General features: G+C 43.5%; 1 protein-coding gene across 2 annotated transcripts in view; it reads right to left on the reverse strand.

Moving 5' to 3' along the window:
- Positions 1-18,174, reverse strand: part of AACS (acetoacetyl-CoA synthetase) — a 132,011-nt gene that overhangs the window by 9,467 nt on the left and 104,370 nt on the right. For both annotated transcript variants that reach the window (XM_033953560.1, XM_033953559.1), the window contains exons 13-15: positions 15,756-15,869; positions 10,800-10,925; positions 117-186 (exon numbers count right to left, since the gene is read on the reverse strand). In XM_033953560.1, the coding sequence (XP_033809451.1) occupies positions 117-186; positions 10,800-10,925; positions 15,756-15,869 (310 nt within the window). The remainder of the gene's footprint in view (positions 1-116; positions 187-10,799; positions 10,926-15,755; positions 15,870-18,174) is intronic.

Raw genomic sequence — 18,174 nt, forward strand, 5'->3', positions numbered from 1 at the left:
CAGTAGCTTTCTATTCTAGAATACAGTAGTATTCTATTCTAGAAAATTGATACTTTGACTAAGTGGATTCATGTTATTGGGATTGCACAAAAATGTAATTTCATCCATGCACGTACCTGCGGCCGAGCATGACAATCCCTCCAGTTTTGGGATTTATTTTGCAGAAATCTCCGTGAGCCCATATTCCTGCAAAAATTAAAGAAGTCAATATGTGTTCTCACTGTCATCAATAAACTTCCATGCCCAAATTTGCAACTAGAGTGCGAGTTAGAGAATAAGGTCAGTTGCAAGTGTAACTTAAATTTAGTAATGAGTTGATAATTTGTGTTTATTGGCGCTAATTGGCAATGGCTGGTAGTTAAAAATATAACTACCCTTAGTTGATATTGTATATAACTTGTGCGCTCAAATTCCACAGCATACAACTTCAATGGGGGTGTGGACCTGGAAAAGGCAAGGACAAGTCAGGGATATGTCAGGCATTTAAGTGCCTGACTGGTTAGATGTGAGCATTTACACCAGCCATTGAGCTAGCATATATATTTATGCTTAAAAGTTAAGCATGTAAATGTGGATTTGCGGTAACATTCTATAATGGCAGTTGTACACACAACTACCACTACAGAATTTGGGATCAATATTCAGCCGTCGAGTTGTGGTTTATGGTTTATTTAAAACTTGCTATACTGCCTGGGCTATATACATGGTGTTATTCCTGGATATTCAAAAGCCCCTGTGTGCTCTGGCTTTGAATAGCTAGTTCTTCTAAGCCAGCTAATACATAGCTGCTTAAGTCAATATTCAGCACTTAAGCAGCCATGGAGTAGCACAGAAATAGGACAAATTTATGCAGTAATCTTGACAGATTAAGAGTGGAATATCAGCCCTTAAGCAGCCCAAGTGCTGACTCTTATGATTTAGGCAATAAGGGCTAGATTCACTAAACTTTCCGATCCTGTACCAACGATCGCAAAAACAGTTTTACTGGTTTTGTGATCATTCCCCGACCCTGACCTGATTCCCTAAACTGCTATACTATCAATCTCCCATCCGATCTGATCCTCCTATGCAAATGAGCAAAATACCATGCAAAATATTATCAATCCCGACTGTCGGTAACTTGTGTTACAGACCGGTCTGCCTGGTTTATTTTTTATTTTAATGGCACTGATATTTTGCATATATTACACATGCAAAATATCAGCCTGATTAAATAATTTTTTTAAAAAGACCCCCCCCCAACAAAGTGCCCCCTGCCGCTGCCTGCCGCCACCACTTGAAAATTATGGTAGGAGGGATGCCAACTCTCTCCTGCCATCGGCACCCCCCACCGAACCCCCTCCCAACCGCTGTCATCAAACTAATGGCAAACTAATGGCAGGAGGGATGCCAATTCCCTCCTGCCGTCGGAACCCCTCCCGCTGAACTGACCCAGCCCACTCCCCCGGTATACCCTCCACCCCTGTACCTTTTGAAAAGTTGGGAGCAGGAGAGGTGCTCAGTCCCTCCTGCTTCTGGCCTCCTCCAACAGTGAATGTGGGCCTTAGGCCCCGCCACGGTGCATCATGTGATGCACAGGGAGAGGCCTAAGGTCCCGATTGGCTCAGGAGCCTCGGGCTCCTCCCTGATTGGCCAAAACAATGGCCAATCAGGGACTTCCTAAGGCTCCTCCCTCAGGCCCCTCCCAAGGGCCGGTGACATCATGGCTCTGGGCCTTTGGCGCCCTTTAGTGCCGCACCCTGGTCCATAGTTTATGCCAGGGGTGTCCAACCTTTTGGCTTCCCTGGGCCGCATTGGCCAAAAAAAAATTTTCTGGGGCAGCACAAACGCACAAATGCTGCAGCAAGACAGAGGAGGGAACTGGCAAGATGGTAAACACCCGGGGACAGCAGAGGAAAACACTATATCACCCTCAACTGGGGCCGCACAAAATACTTCACAGGGCCGCATGTGGCCCTCGGGCTGCAGGTTGGAAACCCCTGGTTTATGCCATCCCCAACAGCCATCTAAATCACTTTGAATAATCGGGCCCTCTGTTTAGCGCAAAACATCCTGTTGCCTCACCTTTCAAAAATTACCCTTTATAGTCCAATATTCAAAGGATGTATATTTAACCAGCAGCTGGTAGATGTTTAATTACCTTATCCAGAGAGAGAATGGGCTGAAAATCCATCTAACTTCAAGAACTGCATTACCCAGCACATTCTTTAAACCTACCCAGCTGAGAAGAAAACTATGTAATTGACAAATGCTGAAATGGAGAATATATATCACAAGTGTTCTCCAAGTCAAACCGAGGGGTGACTCCCACCTGTCTTAGAACATCTGATTGCCAAATTTTGAAAAGGGCTTTTGTTACAGACACCTAGTAGGAGAAATACAGTTGCAAAGTGCACTCCTGCTGTTTTAGTCAAAGGAACTGAATACCTGGCATTTAAAATTACATAATTATTTTTTTTTTTAAACTCGTGGCACACTCAATCTGGTGACAGTTCCCTCTTCTGTTATTCAGTAGTAAAACAATTGAGGTGTTTGGTACTCCCACGGCCGCTTTTCAAAAGCCACCCTGCAGAATGCCGAGAAGGGCAGACTGACATCTCTGATCTAACATACTGACATGCTGTTTTGTGTTAAAAAAAAATGGTTCTTGGAGCTGAACAATTTTAATAGAACAAATTGGATGCATACTGCAGAAGGCAGCTGTTATCCTGAGATTCAGATTTATTATAATATGAATTAATCATTTTAATCAAGGGAGAAGTATTAAGAATTTTTTCTGGAAAGAAACATTTAAAAGGTAGGTAATTTTTTCCCCCCAAATCCTTTATACATCTAGTGAACATAAGAACTGCCGCTGCTGGGTCAGACCAGTGGTCCATCTTGCCCAGCAGTCCGCTCATGTGGTGGCCCTTAGTTCAAAGACCAGCGCCGTAACTGAGACTAGCCCTACCCGAGTACGTTCCGGTTCAGCAGGAACTTGTCTTTGTCTTGAATCCTTGGAGTGTTTTCCCCTACGACAGACTCCAGCTACACACTACGGCCCTGTTCTACGCGGCAAAACTCATGAGCCAAAGGCAGCCCTCGGGGATTTCTTGGGAAACCCTATGCAGTCCTTTTCAGGGCCACATGGGGGGAGGGGCAAACAGGCCCAGCTGCCCTGGGCCCGAGCTTCAGAGGGCCCCAGTGGGCCAAAATGTCTTTCCTTTCTTCCCCACCTGGTTCTGAAGCCCCCACCACCTGTAAAAATGGAAGGAGGTTGCCGGCATGGCAGTGATTCTCTAGTGCTCTCTGTGGACTCACTTGTGCTGTTCCTTTGCTTCAGTCCATCCCCCTGCGCAACTTCTGTTTCTGCTTGAGCAGAGGGACGGCGCCACAGAATTGCTGCCAGGCCAGCGACATCCTTGAAGTTTTACTGGTGAGGGGGACTTCAAAACCAGGTGGGGAGAAGGGAAAGACACCCTGGCCCATAGGGGACCCCTAGAGCAGCTGAATTTTAAAATGAAGCATCGCATGCTGGATGGGAGGGTATTCGGTGGACATGGAAGAAGGAAAAAGAGAGGGATGCAGGACAGGAGAGCATTTGGTGGGTAGGAAAATCAGGAAGTACATGGATGGAGCGGAAGGCAAGAGAAAGAGAGGAAGAGGTACACATGGGAGGGGAAAGGAATAGAGGGGAGAAAATGATGCAAATTAATTGAAGGGATGGGAAGGCAAGAGTGGGAAGAAATGGTGCACATGGATGGAGAAGGGAAGAGATGGATAGGTAGACAAATCTGGGATGGAGGCAGAGAAACGGAAGAAAGCTGAATATGAAAATTCAGTGTCAAAAATGGGTATGTAGTGCAAAAAGTGAAGGAGAGAAATGAAATAGAAAATGCACAAGGGGTAGAGAATGACACGGGAAATCTGCATGAACATGAAAAATTCTACCTGGTTTACCACGGGAGTGAGAACAAGGCCTTTTACCGCCCCACAGGACCAGTAAAAAGCCTTGTTCCCATGGTCAAAAAAAATTTTGCAGATAGGTCAGTATCATGTAAATGTGGATTTGCGGTAACATTCTATAATGGCAGCTGTACGCACAACTACCATTACAGAATTTGGGATCAATATTCAGCCGTCGAGTTGTGGTTTATGGTTTATTTAAAACTTGCTATACTGCCTGGGCTATCATCATGCCATCCTCTCCAACTCACTTCTCGCCCCACATCTATTTTACCTCAAGCAGCCTCAGCCACGCTGTTGCCATGGAGAAGACGAATCAGAGGCCATGGAGAAGAGGAATCAGAGGACCTTCCTTTGACCAAGTCTCTCCTTGATGTAACTGTCGGTTTTGCAAAATCAGAAATTACATCCAAGAAGGGACTTGGCCAAAAGGAAGGTCCCGGAGCAGGTCTTGGATTCTTTTTCTTCTCCATGGCAACAGCATGGCTGAAGTTGCTTTAGGTATAATAGGCACAGGGCAAGGCAATTTTTTTTGGGGGGGGAAGGGGGAGACCAGATGGCTTTGGAAATCTGAATACAGAGTTCTTGGAGAAGCAAAGGGGGCTCAAAACTGAATAGTTTTGTAGGAGTCCCTGTCTGATTTTTGAGTCCTGTTCTATGCCTTGCTGCCGCTTCTGTATCATTTCAACTTGAGTTGCTGGAGTTGGATTTCCAAGAAGCTCCGTAGCAGATCAGAAACGATCTAGACAGGAACAAAAAGAGCAAAAACAAAAGCCAAAAGGAAGCTCAGGGCATCAATTCAACTGTGGACCTCTGCAGAAAGACAGGGGTGTGTGGAGATGGCCCTTGGGAAACACTCCCAGCCACGGTTTGATGGCTCAAGCCACCCAAAGTGATGTGCAGTCTTCCTAAGAAGTCTCTACCACCCCCACTTCCTTTCTCATTTGCACTTGGGGAGGGGGGTACAGAAGAAGAGAAAGGGATATAGGAAAACAATTTCCCATTAAAGGAGAGGGAAAATGGCTGCTAAGCTACCCAATATTAAGGGCTGTCCAGTGTAGCAGTCTCCACTAGAACCCACCGTACTGTGAATCATTGCAGAGGAGTACTTCTCCAGTACAGAGGAAGAACTTTTGTGCTGAGTTTTTTAATGTAAATAATGTTTTATTGATGCACAATCAGTAAATACACAAAACAAGATTGAGAATACCAATAGTACAACAAACAGGTTTGTCAAAGAAACCCCCAGCTCCCCCCCACCCACTCACAAATGCAAACACTCCCCCACCCCAGAACCCCCCCCCCCGGGAACCCCTATCCAGTACCCCAAAGATAGCAAAAAAGAACAGAGAGACTGCTGAGTTAGCTGTGTTCTTATGCCGCTCAGCAAACATCAAAGAGGACAAACCCCCCCACCCCCCCTGAATCACACCCCCTACCATCCTATGTATGGACAACACTCACCCAACCATCCACACTCAGCCAAACAACACACCAACCAACCCGGGGAAGCAGCCAAAGACATACGGTATCATCAGCTAAAACGAGTTTAAGACCAGACTTCTGGCCATAGGGGAAAGCAATTGAATATAGGAGTCCAAGATCTGCAAAAAGACTTTTTTCCGCTTGAACGACAAGCGAGCATGACGCTGCTCCAAGAGCATCAAATTATGAAACGATTCCTCCAAGCCCAATAAGCAGGTGCGGTCACTTGCATCCAGAAACTAAGTATGATCTTCTTACCTATAACAGCAGCCTTCCAGATCAACATCCGATGTCCCCGAGCAGACACCCTCAAAGATTCATATCGATCCAGAAGCAAGCCCACTAGTGACATCGGAAGAGATTGGCCAAAAAGCCTTTCCAGATAGTGGAGTACAGCCCTCCAAAATGCATGAAAAAATGAATTGCATCCATGCTGACATTTAGGGCTGGTCAGGGAAGAAATACCCCCGGTTTTGTGCACCCGCTCTTGGGAAAAATATGTTCGATAGACCACTCGAAATTGGCATTCCCTCAGTTTGGTGCTAATAGAAATAGAGGAAATACAATTAATAAGAGAAGGGAAATTCAAGGACTCGACAGGTATGCCCAGATCTCTCCCCCAGCGATGCCCCAAAGCCTCATAAGACTTCCGAGGAGAAAGACATTGTAAAGCACCATGCAACACAGACACTGTCAGGCCACTATCATGAAACTTGTCAAAAAAGAGACGAAATTGGTGTCCCAAACGAAACCGGAGGCCCGGGCGAGCCAAGGACTCCACATAATGATGAATTTGTTTATAGGCAAACAAACCACCCACCCCTAAGGAATGGAGCATGGGAAGAGCTCCCCAAGATTTCATAGCACCCTCAGCATCTAATAAATGTTCAAGAAGAAGCAAACCCTCTCCAGACCATTTCGCAAAGATGGGATTATCGTTGCCAGGAAGGAATTGCGGATTACCCCGAATAGACAACTGATCCGAAACCTGAGTGTCCCCCCCAGCAACCCGACCAAGGCCTTCCAGCAAAAACACCAAGACCGAAGAAGAACACTAGACCGAAGTGCAGGGGGTAAAAGGCGAGTGGGTATCTGGGATAAAGAAAATAAATGCCAAGGATGAAAAAGAGCAGCTTCGAAGTCCCGAGAAAGATAATTATCACACCGTAAACACCAGTTACCCAGAAAACGAAGAAGGCATGTGTGAATAAACCTGATTTAAATAAGAAACCTTCCTGTTTAAAGGTGAAACAAGGATCCTGTTACTAAGGGATTTGAAATGGACATTTGTCTGAGTGTGGGGATAGGAGTGTGTATGAGCTTTGGTGCAGTGGGGAAGGAAAGCCCAGTATTACTACAGAGGAAGCCAGGGCTGTTTCAAGTGCCCAAAGTTTGTCCCTGTCCTGAGACACTGATTAATTGGGAACACGGAGGTGTACAGGGTCCATTTTTCTGTAATTGGGTGGAGCTTGTTCCCACACCTACTGGCCCCAACTAGAGAGAGTCAGGGCCGTACGGTGAGAGAGCTCTTTGGAGCTGGGCACAATAGAGTGTCCTTTATTTGAATGTGGATAGTAGTAGCAGTCTGAGATTTGAGTGCAGGCAGGAGCGATGCCTGGAGTTGCCTGTGGGCAAGAAGAAGCAAACTTTGGTCCTATTTTCAAAGGCTGCTTTGATTGTGTTAGAGCAGCAGCCCAGTGGACAAAAGCAGTGAACTAAGTTTGCTGTTTTTGAATAAAGAATATTGAAATCCTGAACTGTTGGAGATATTTGAAAAGTTTGCTGTATTTTTGAAGTATGGACTGAGTTGGAAGCAGTAAAGAGTTTCAAGTTTATTAAAATTTTGATTAAACGCAAATCAAGATTTCTAAGCATTTTACAAGTTATATTAAAAGGAGGGAGACATAATTTGACAGATTTCCACTGAACAAACATTTGACTAACAGAAACAGGTAGGAAAGGTGGGAGAACTACAAATTTAAAGAAAAGAATACAAAAAAGGGAGACTTCAATAGGAAGGGGAGGCAGTTAGAATTATCAAAGAAATCTGACCATATTTAAGATCTGTTTAGGAGTCATATGCATCCTGGAAGTCTTAAATTTGGCTAAATTTTTCTCCTCCCTGATATACAGAGGTAAGGAGTTCCATAACGTAGGAGCAGTAACTTCGAAGGAAGTAGCTCGACATGAGGATTTGCTGTCAAGTTTACTGTATAAAGAAATATCAAGGAAAATAAATCTTTTGATTGTGAAAGTGTAATAAGAAAAAAAAAAGAAAAAGACTTATTTTTGTGAAACCTGCATGCCTCATTGGCACTCTGTGTGGACTAGAGCTGCACACAGCTCAATTAGGCTTCCCCATACCAGATGCTGCTGTTTTAGAAAGGTATGTATCTTTTTGTTCTTATTTTTGTGTGGTGGAAAGGGGTCAGTGAGCACTGGGGGAGTGTGGGAGTGTCTTACCTTGATGCATGCTGTGGTCATCTGGTCAGTTTGGGCACTTTTGTGGTACTTAAGATGCTTCTAAAATAGGTCTAGTTCCAAACGTCTAAGTTCCCTCCAAAACATCTTACAAAACATTGAATTATTGCTACAAGACATCCAAGTCTAACCTGCCTTAGGCATGTGTTAGCATAGCTATTGCTAGCAATCAGCATTTTCAGTTGGCATAACTAATGTTAGCAAAGGCCTATGGGAAATTATATCATTCTGACTCTGGCATGTGAATGCAGATAGACCCTGAGTGCAGGCAGACGGTTTCATACAACCCTAAAAGACGGTTTCAAATAGCCCTGATTAAATCATGATTAGCTAATGTGTTAATGTCTGATTAAGAGGGTGCTTAGGACAATGGGTCCAGGTGCACAGATAACTAAAGTTAATCAGAAACTATTGTCAGAGACATACTGGAAATCACATATGACTGCAGCCTATTCTTATTCTGTCTAGCACAAGTTTACTAAGGAGGGGGAGTTTAACTTCTATTGAAGCTCAATAGTTTTCTATATTCAGAATAAGATTCCAAACTATAAAAGCCTCCTCTCTGAAACACACTTCTATCTCTTTCTCTGTCTATCTCTCTGTCTATCCTTCTCTTTATCTATGGAACCCGAAGCTTAGACCATCACCCCATCCCCCTTTCTCAATCTCTCTCTGGATCTCCCTGGAATTTCAGGCTTCTATGTCTCTCTTTTCCTCTGAACTCTGTAAGGCAGGGAAACTGCTTTGCTCTCTCATTAATTGTAAGGCTTAATTGTAATGCTTATGAATATTGCTTTTCTGTAAGCCTATTTCTATAATATATTCTTTATGCAATCACCTCTGGCTGTGTTTCTTATTTGATTCTACTCCTGGTGAATCTTCTGTGAGGGAACTGAACCTGGGACCTGGCGCTTTGTAAGGGACGCCTCTCACGTAACCCCTACAACCTAACATTGTGGGGACCTGACATTACAATCCTTACATCATGCCCATAAGATGCCTTCACCGCACCCATCTTAGGCTTTGGACGCTCAGAGTCTGGGATACCTCGCTAGACATCCAGAAAGGCAGTTTCGATTATCAGCACTTGGATGTCCTGGCAATTAGGTCATCCAATTGCTGACTTAGGACATTTTTTGATTATGCGCTCCAAAGACAACCTTTTTATATAGTTTATATAGTTATATAAATCACCTTTCCTCCACCAATATCAAAGCAGTTAACAATACCTGATTACTAATCAGTGTACTCTAATAATTTTCCTCACAATCTTAACTATGATACCTGGGGCAATGAAGGGTTATGTGACTTGCTAGGGTCATAAGGAGCAACACTGGGATTTAACCTGCAATCTCAGGGTGCTGAGGCAGCAGCTCTAACCACTAGGCCGTTCCTTCCATACTTGGGAAAAGACCATTACAGATCAACCAAGTTCTATTTAGACCAGGGGTGTCAAACTCAATCACATAAGGGGCCGATATCTAAAACATAAGCTTAGTCGCAGGCCAAATTTTTTATTAAGATACTTAAGTCTTAGTAGAAATATAGATCCTTCCTCACCCTCAGACACCTGTGGCGCGGTCAGGCACTTGTGTGGAGCACCCTGATCCAACCTAGCTTTTACTGGGTTCTTCTGCCTGCAAACAGATACTGAGGCAGCGTGGTGAGGAGCTTGGAGCACCGCTGGGAATGGGGTAGTGCATTCAGGCGCTTGGAGCGCCACTGGGACTGGGGCTGCACAGTCAGGCGCTTAGATGTGGTACAGTCACCGCGGGCCACATAAAACAGTCAGGCAGGCCGGATTCAGCCCCCTGGCCTTGTGTTCGACATGTGTGATGTAGATACTCTTCGCGGGCCGGATTCAGCCCCCTGGCCTTGTGTTCGACATGTGTGATGTAGATACTCTTCACCCCCTTATAAATCATTGCATGATTTAAGTTCACAGTGGTATAATGGAAATCAAACTCATGAAAAAAAGTGTTCATTCCGATTTCTTGCAAAAGAAATAAACCAAAAAAGCAAATGAATCGCCTATCTTTTAAGGGTCCTGACACAGACCATCTTACTGCTATCCTTTGAAATAATCTAGGCAATTACGACAGAAGAAAATCCTGGACACGTGAAGGGCTGGGGAGAGTCTAATTAACAGGACAGCCTTTATAATGTCTTTTAAGCCAACGAGCTTGTCTCTAGAAGCCAGAGCAAAACCATCAAAATCTTTTGATTTAGATTCCCTCTGGTGCAGACTGTACCTTGATACCAGCAGGTGGAGAAAGAGGCTCTTTAACACAAAGGAACATTTACTAAATCAATTCTGCAAACAGCAGTACTCAAGACTGCTCAGAAAATAAAACAAAATGACAGGGAAAAGAGAATTTCAAAGGAATAGCTTCTCTTCAATTGCAGGATACACTTAAAAAGACTGAAATCCGAGATGTGGAGGTGAACTTGCATAAAGAATTCTCTCTCAGAAAACGTCACTTTATCTCACCACTTCTCATTTTGCAATTACTTCATAGTTTGGTTTTGATGACAGATGAGCTCTGCCTACAGTTATGAGTCACATCTATCTCTGGCAGCCATCTGCTATGAAAGCCAATGCCCTAGATCAGGCTATGCGTTTTTTATCTACAAAAAAGGATGGAGATTATATAGAATGTCCTTACAATGCACACCATACTAGCTCGACTGCTTAACACAAAACTTTCAAAAAATGAATTTCAGATCACGTGACAAAAAACTGTACTTCTGCCTACACAGTACAATGTTTTTCTGTCACTCATTTGGAGACACCTCAAACACCTCTTCTACAGGCCAGCTTATAAACTCCTAAATTAAACTCCTTCGGATGCCTGGGTGGTTCTGATAACTTACAAACAGTTCCGCACCTGGGAATTTGGAGAAGTATGCTTGCCGATACTTGTTTCCATTCTCGTCGTTCCAAAAGTGCGTAGGTTGACAGGGGATCGGTTTTGTACAGACCAGCTCGCCGCTCTCCCCCCACACTGGCTTACCTGTATTTAAATCAAGATAGATCAGTCATTTATTCACCCAGATGTCAAAACGGGACACAAATTTCTTTGAACAAAACGAAAAGCAGAGCAGGGTGAAATCCTCACAAGGCAATAATAATAATAATAATAACAACAGTTTATATACCGCAGGACCGTGAAGTTCTATGCGGTTTACAATGCTTAGAAATGTTACAGATTGAGTGAATAAACAGAGTTACAGATTGAATGAACAAACAAAGTACAGATTTAGCGACAGGTGATTCTTGCGCTCGGTTGTTAAGGACTAAGATGAGTGAAACTTGAGAGAAAAGGGCCTATCACTGAAGTAAAGTGGACATATGGGAATAGAGTCAATAAATGGTGGCCAAATTCAGACACCAAAAAAGTGTGCACTGAGCAGTATTCTATGAAATGGTGCTCCGAATTGGGCGCCATTTATAGAACGGTGTGTAACGCTGGGATCTGTGTCCAACTTTGGATGCGAGATCTTATACCAACTAAAAGCTGATGTACATCCTCACACCCTCAAATTCTATAATACTGCATGCATCTTTAGTGAATACCCCTGACCCCTTCCATGGCCACGCCCCCTTTTCAGTTACATGCTAAAAGATTTGCACATGCATCTATGGAAGTCCGCTTAGCAAAAAATGCATGCAAATCTAAATTGTTGCCAATTAGCACCAATTATCAAGTTTCAAGTTTATTCATAGCTTGATATACCGGCCATCACAGGTATTTAGTCAGTTTACAATAGGAATTGTTTAAGAAGAAAAAAAAAAGAAAATATTTAAAATTACTTAAAAAGAATAAAAATGGGAATGGGGCCAAGACAAGGATGTAATTTGGATGGGTGGGAGAACAAGAGGAGAGAGAGGGAAGGGAGGATTTTAATTACATTGCTTGAAACAAAAATAAAAGGAAGGAGAGAGGGGAGGGATAAAACAAGAAGGGAAGGGAGATGTTGCTTCTTAAAAGCGATTCTCTATTTGTTTTTCATTTTCCCTTATTTTGGGTTCTCAATTGGGATTTTTATAGGCGTCTTTAAATATAAATGTTTTAAGGTGTGTTGTGAACTTGTTTAGAGAATTTTCAGAGCGGAGGTGTGGTGGCATTGCGTTCCAAAGCAAAGGTGCAACTGCGGAAAAAATGGTGTTTCTAGTATAGTATAAGTCCTTAATTGAGGGGACTGTCAATAAGTTCTGATTAGTGGATCTAAGGGCCCTAGCAGGGGTATGTGGGATGAGATATTTGTCTAGAAAGGCAGGCAGGTGGGAGGTTCTAATTTTGAAGATGAGAAGGAGGATCTTATAAGTTGTTCTATGAGAGACTGGTAACCAGTGAGACTCTCGAAGAAGCGGGATAATGTGATCATATTTGTTGGCTTTGTAGATGAGTTTGACTGCGTTGTTTTGAATTAGTTGCATTCGATGGGTTTCCTTTCCATGGTAGAGTGAATTACAATAGTCTATGTGTGAGATGATTAGGGAATGGATTAGAGTTTGAATAGAGGCGGGTTCTAAGACTGAAGTTATGGAACAAATGAAATGGAGTTTGTAAAAGCAATTTTTGGTCAGAGAACTAATTTGGTCATGGTAGGTGAGATTATTATTGGCGCTAATTGGCTCATTACTCGGCTAAATTGCATGCACAATGTTGAATGCCATCGTACAGAATCCGGGGATGTTCATGTTTATCAAATCAAAAAACACTATTGAGTTGAATATGGATAAAGTTATCCACAACACTTAACACCCTGATAGAAAAGCTTTTCCTTTGGTTTTGGGTTCAACAGTTTCCGTCTCTATTAAATCCGGTCTCTATGGAGCTACTGCAACATTTGAATTGAAATTGGTCAAGGTTAACCCCCTTCCTCCAATATTTTATATCCATCCAGTGGCGTAGTAAGAGGGGGCAAGGGGTGATTCGCCCCGGGTGCCGCTTTGCTAATGGTGTGGTCCCTCTCCTTCTCTCCACACACACAGACCCCCCCCGCTCCTCTCCTTGCTGTGTGCATCCCTTGCCTTCCCCCGTACCTTTACTTCCCTGACGTGAGGTTGCTGCCCGCGTCGGCATCGGTGCCTTCTCAGATGTCACTTCCGGGACCCACGCCTAGGAAGTGACATCAAAGAGCAAGCAGACACTGAAGTGGGCACGCTGCTCACGCCGGAGAAGTTTAAAAGATATGGGGGAGGGGGGCAGGGAAGAGGGCAGGGGAAGGGCGCTGTTCACCCTTCCTACACCACTGTATCCATCTCAGGTTTATTTAGCATACTCAGCGCAATGCCAGCCCTCACCTTAGAGCTTCTGGAATCCCACAATCAAGGGATTCAAATCCAGCCAGCAAGTGTTGCCATTGTTCAATGACCATGAATATCGCTTCTACAGTATCTCGAGCCCTGGCCAATGCAGAAAGTCATAACCTGACCCAGGAACTGCCCTTGCCACTGAGCCACCAGTTCCAATGCATGAATTGTCTTATTTTGTAATAGCATAATGACGATATGCATTGTCAGGCATGGCAGACACAGATTTGTGCTAATCCTTCACCTTGGCCCATAAGAAGCAAGGGAACTCAGATGGTCGAGTGTCTGAGAAAGAAAGGCATAGGTGAGTGTACAGCAGATCTCGCAGATAGTTAATACACAGGCCAAGTAACTTTTTAAAGATTTTTTCACACGTTAAAGGGCTTTTGTTAAGTTACCCTAGTTGTATGTGTGGTGCCAAGAAGGCTCAGTTTATGTAATGCGCTGGTAACCCACTGGAGTCGCAATTTATAAAATATGCATGTAAAAGAAAACATTACTCGTGGACATTTAGGCCTGCTCCCGCACACAGACAAGTGTTCGTAGTTTCAATCAAAGCACCACTTCTGCCACAGCCCCCTTAGTGTTTTATAAAGGCACAAAGAGGCCCACTTGGCCTTCGAACAGAGGTGACCTGAAAGGGGTATGGATTTGTGAGTGGACATTTAGTTATTTTGGGCATATAAAAATTTAAAAATTCAAAGTGTATACAAGTGTATACCTACAAATTAAGGAAGTAAACTGTAGAAGCCAACTCGTTGACAAGTAGATAAAATCATTAAGAAGAATTTATTTAGTTGATCAAGTTAAAATGGCATCTGACACAACTTCATTTCACCCTGCATGGGCTGCATCAGGGGCACAAACTTAACCTTATGGTGTAAAGGATTCACATTATCGTGAATCATGCTGCCCATGCAGAGAACCCCTGGCGTTTGCAGGTTCTGCAATGCCTCAGCTATAAGACGACTGAGTTTTTGAAAGAACTGTCATGCAGTCACTGTGGCTTTTTAATCTCGTCTGCAGCTTCTTTGATGCGTTCTCCAAAGGTGTCATCCCCTTTGCAGGGAATATTGGAGAAGGGCGTTTTTATAGTGATGTCAAAAAAAAATAAAAAACCAACAACCCAATAAAGTACCTGCTCACAATGGATGTGGTATCAGAGTCCCTGAGGCAGAAGTGTAGCAAGACACCCAATTCTGGGTGGGCCTAAGCCCAAAGTAAGTGGGCATGAGAATCATGCCTCACACCCAACATCTTCCCCACACCCCCAACCCACAGTAATCTGACATCTCTAAGTCCTCCCTCCACCCTGTGTACCTTTAAAACATTTCTGCTTTTTTTAGCTGGCAGCAAACGTGACTCAAATACTGCTCTTCCAGTCCCAGAGTTTTCCCTCTTATACAACTTCTTGTTTATACATCTTACTTTGTAATTCTGAACTGTAATTCCTCAACATAATGTGAGCTTCTTAACTTGTAAATCACCTTGAAACTAGGTAGGCATAGAGTGACCCAGAAATTGAAGATAGATTAGATTTGATATGATCGTGTCAGAGGGACAGAGGGAAGGCTCTGGAGCTGGCACGGCAGCATGTATGAGTTGCTGCTCACTGCCAGTGAAGAACTTGTGAACTGTTGGAAGCAGGATACTGGGCTACATGGACCAATGATCCGACCCAGTATGGCTATTCTTATGTTCTTAACTGAAATATTTTAAAAGGTATAAGGGGGGAGAGGAGGGCAGGGTGAGAGACATTGGATTGCCTGCAGGGGAAGGGAGGGACAGTTGCCAGGAGTCTTCAAGCTGGTGGGGCTTGAGGAACCCCCCACATCACAAGTGTGCTGCTGCTGGGTGGGCTTGTGCCCATCCGTAGCTATGCCACTGCTGTGAGCTGACCGTGGCTTTCACAATAAAAAAAAATCTTTCAGCTTCAGAATCCGAAAATATAAATCAGTGCCTGTTAGAATGAGGATTTCTTTTCAGTCTTGCACAATTGAAGAAAGCCATCAACTGGATAACTCGGTGCAGGAGACCCCCAGTATGGTTCTTGCTCCTCAGGCCAATAGGGACTGGGAAGGTCATGGAGGTGGTGACTACAGCTCTTAGAAGGCAGCAAGTTAACGACACCAGTTCTCCAGTTGATGGGTGCACTGATACCTTGTGCTTCAGCTAGAGGACTGTCACCACTCTGCCATCCTGGCAGAGGAATAAAGGACTCAAAGGAAATATTTCATCAACACATGGAATATCCAGTTTCAGACTTCTCCTAGCAGGATCAGACTCCACTATTTATTATTTATTTTTAAAAATGTATAGACCACCTATATCTAAGCAGTTTACATTGTATAACCATACATAAAATGTATCAAACATAACTGCACAAACATCAGAGCTGTCAAATTGCCAAACATACCTTTGCTCATTAGATGCCCAGGAGTCAGAAGGGAAATCAAATTAAACACTTCTACAGCTATATCAATTTGACCAACATTTTCAACAAAGACAAATAGGTGGTGCTTACCAGCATTGTTCCACGCCTCCACTGCCATCCCAAGGTTGCGGGCCTGAATCTCTCCTTTGTAAACCGGGATCGTCACATTCTGACCCATAAAACAGGAAATGATATCTGTGCCACCTACAGGAGGAGGAAAAATGGTGATATAAATTTTCATTTCTTGACTCCAGATCACAGATAGGAAGGATTGTGAGCCAACAGAAAAGAGGTATAGCAAATCCAAGACCCTTCACCCTTCAATAGCAGAATTATGCAACATTTTCAGTTGCTCCAGCCAACACTACACTGCCATAGTCCAGATGTGACAGGAACAAAGCATATACCAGGGCCTGAAAAGGCGGTTTCATCGGAAAACCTTCAAACTGCCAGGGAGTAATTGCAATTTGACAGAATTTCTTGAATTATCTAAAGATAATATTTCTACTAAGACTACCCTCCTTGTGACATTCACAACAGTGATAAAATTATGGTATTGAAATCACATTTTAAGAAGAAAGCGTATTCTTTCTGTGGTCAAAAGATTTATGCATTTCCAGATGTTGCTCATGCCACATAGGCCAGGAGAAAGTTATTTTTACAAAAAAATAAAAATCTAAAGTTTCGGTTATAAGGAGTACCTTTTCTCCCCCTCCCCCCAAGGTTCCCCTACCAATGTTTGGTTTCATGGCAAGGAAAGCAGCATATCTTTTTTGACCTGCTTCAGTTACAAAATTTCTTGATGGATAAAGTTTCTAAATAATTTTCAGAATATAGTAGTGGTTTAGGGGATTAATTTGGTAAAGACAAACCAATTTTGGAATTATGTTATTCCATTCATTTTCCTTTTTTATGCATCTTGAATAGTGAATGCTGTCTCCAATTTCTCCATTTATGTGGGCTGCTGTGCTAAATTACATACAGTCAAACCTTGGTTTACGAGTAACCCGGTTTGCGAGTGTTTTGCAAGACGAGCAAAACACTCAGCAAACTTTTGACTCGCAAACCGAGTGTTGACTCGATTTGCGAGCACCCCCCCCCCCCCCCGATAACCGGTATCGCTCCCTCCCGCTCGCAAAGGCCCCCTCTCTCCAACTGCCACCCCCTCCCCCACCGTGTGAACCGGCCCCCCCCCGCCCGAACAACTTAAACTTACCCCCCCCCCGTCTAGCGCAGGCATAGATCGTGTGCCTAGAAGATCTTCTGGCTTCCGGCTTCTGCCTGCCTGCCTTGAGCATGCATCAGCGCATGCTCAAGGACTTCTAATTCTCCCTCTCGCCGAGAGAGAAAGTAGAGAGGGACAGATTCTTCAAACTTTCGAAAACTACAAGTACGAGAGGGCATTCGGAAAAGATGAAAGGGGACAGATTCAGAACCAATGCTAGGAAGTTTTTCTTCACCCAACGGATGGTGGACACCTGGAATGCGCTTCCAGAGGGCGTGATAGGACAGAGTACGGTATTGGGGTTCAAGAAGGGATTTGGCAATTTTCTGAAGGAAAAGGGGATAGAGGGGTATAGATAGAGGACTACTACACAGGTCCTGGACCCGTTGGGCCGCCACATGAGCGGCTGCTGGGCACGATGGACCTCTGGTCTGACCCAGCAGAGGCACTGCTTTATGTCCTATGTCTGAATAAATGCAATCTGAAAAGATTGCAACGTTTAGAATACTGCGGCAAAATTGATATTTGGTAAGCACAAATACGATCATGTGACCCCTTTGTTTAGGGCATTTCACTGGCTACCAGTGTTTTGGAGAATTCAATTCAAATATATTTGTGTGATTTTTAAAATTTTGTATGGGATTTTCTCCCTCTTAATTCCTGTCCTTTTCAATTCTTGTTTGCCATCTCAATCAAGAAATGCTCAGAAATATGAACTTGGAGAGCTGCTTTGTTGGTGAATTTTGTGTTTTTGCAAAATAACGAAGCGGTAACTGCGTCTTTTTTATAGCTGAAAATATTGACTTTTATGGTCATAAGATTGCCATTTTTCCTGATGTCTCAAGATGGACACAGTCAAGGCGGAAGAAGTTCCTGACATATCATCAATCAGTTTTAAGTTTGGGAGCTACCTTCCAGCTCCGTTTTCCTTGTAAATGTTGCATTACTTATCATACAAATAGATATATTTTTTATGAACCGGATCAACTGCAATATTTCCTGGAAGGCAAGGCATCCATAAGGACTCCGGAACCAACCATGATACCCGCTAATCAAACTACTTGATTTATTAATCCAAAGAACTCTGTATTTTCCTTGTCAAATCAACTTCCCTTGACTTGAGTGTGGTTTTTCTCTCATAATGTGGACTATATTCACGGTATAATTTGTGAAGGTTGGGATAATTTCTCCCTGTCTTATTTTTTCAAAGCTTGTCTTCGTTAATTGAGTATATTATTTTTCCTTTGTCAGAGCGGAGACTTAGAGGGGATATGATAGAGACTT

Source organism: Geotrypetes seraphini, chromosome 8 (assembly GCF_902459505.1).
Source record: "Geotrypetes seraphini chromosome 8, aGeoSer1.1, whole genome shotgun sequence".
Taxonomy (NCBI): Eukaryota; Metazoa; Chordata; class Amphibia; order Gymnophiona; family Dermophiidae; genus Geotrypetes; species Geotrypetes seraphini.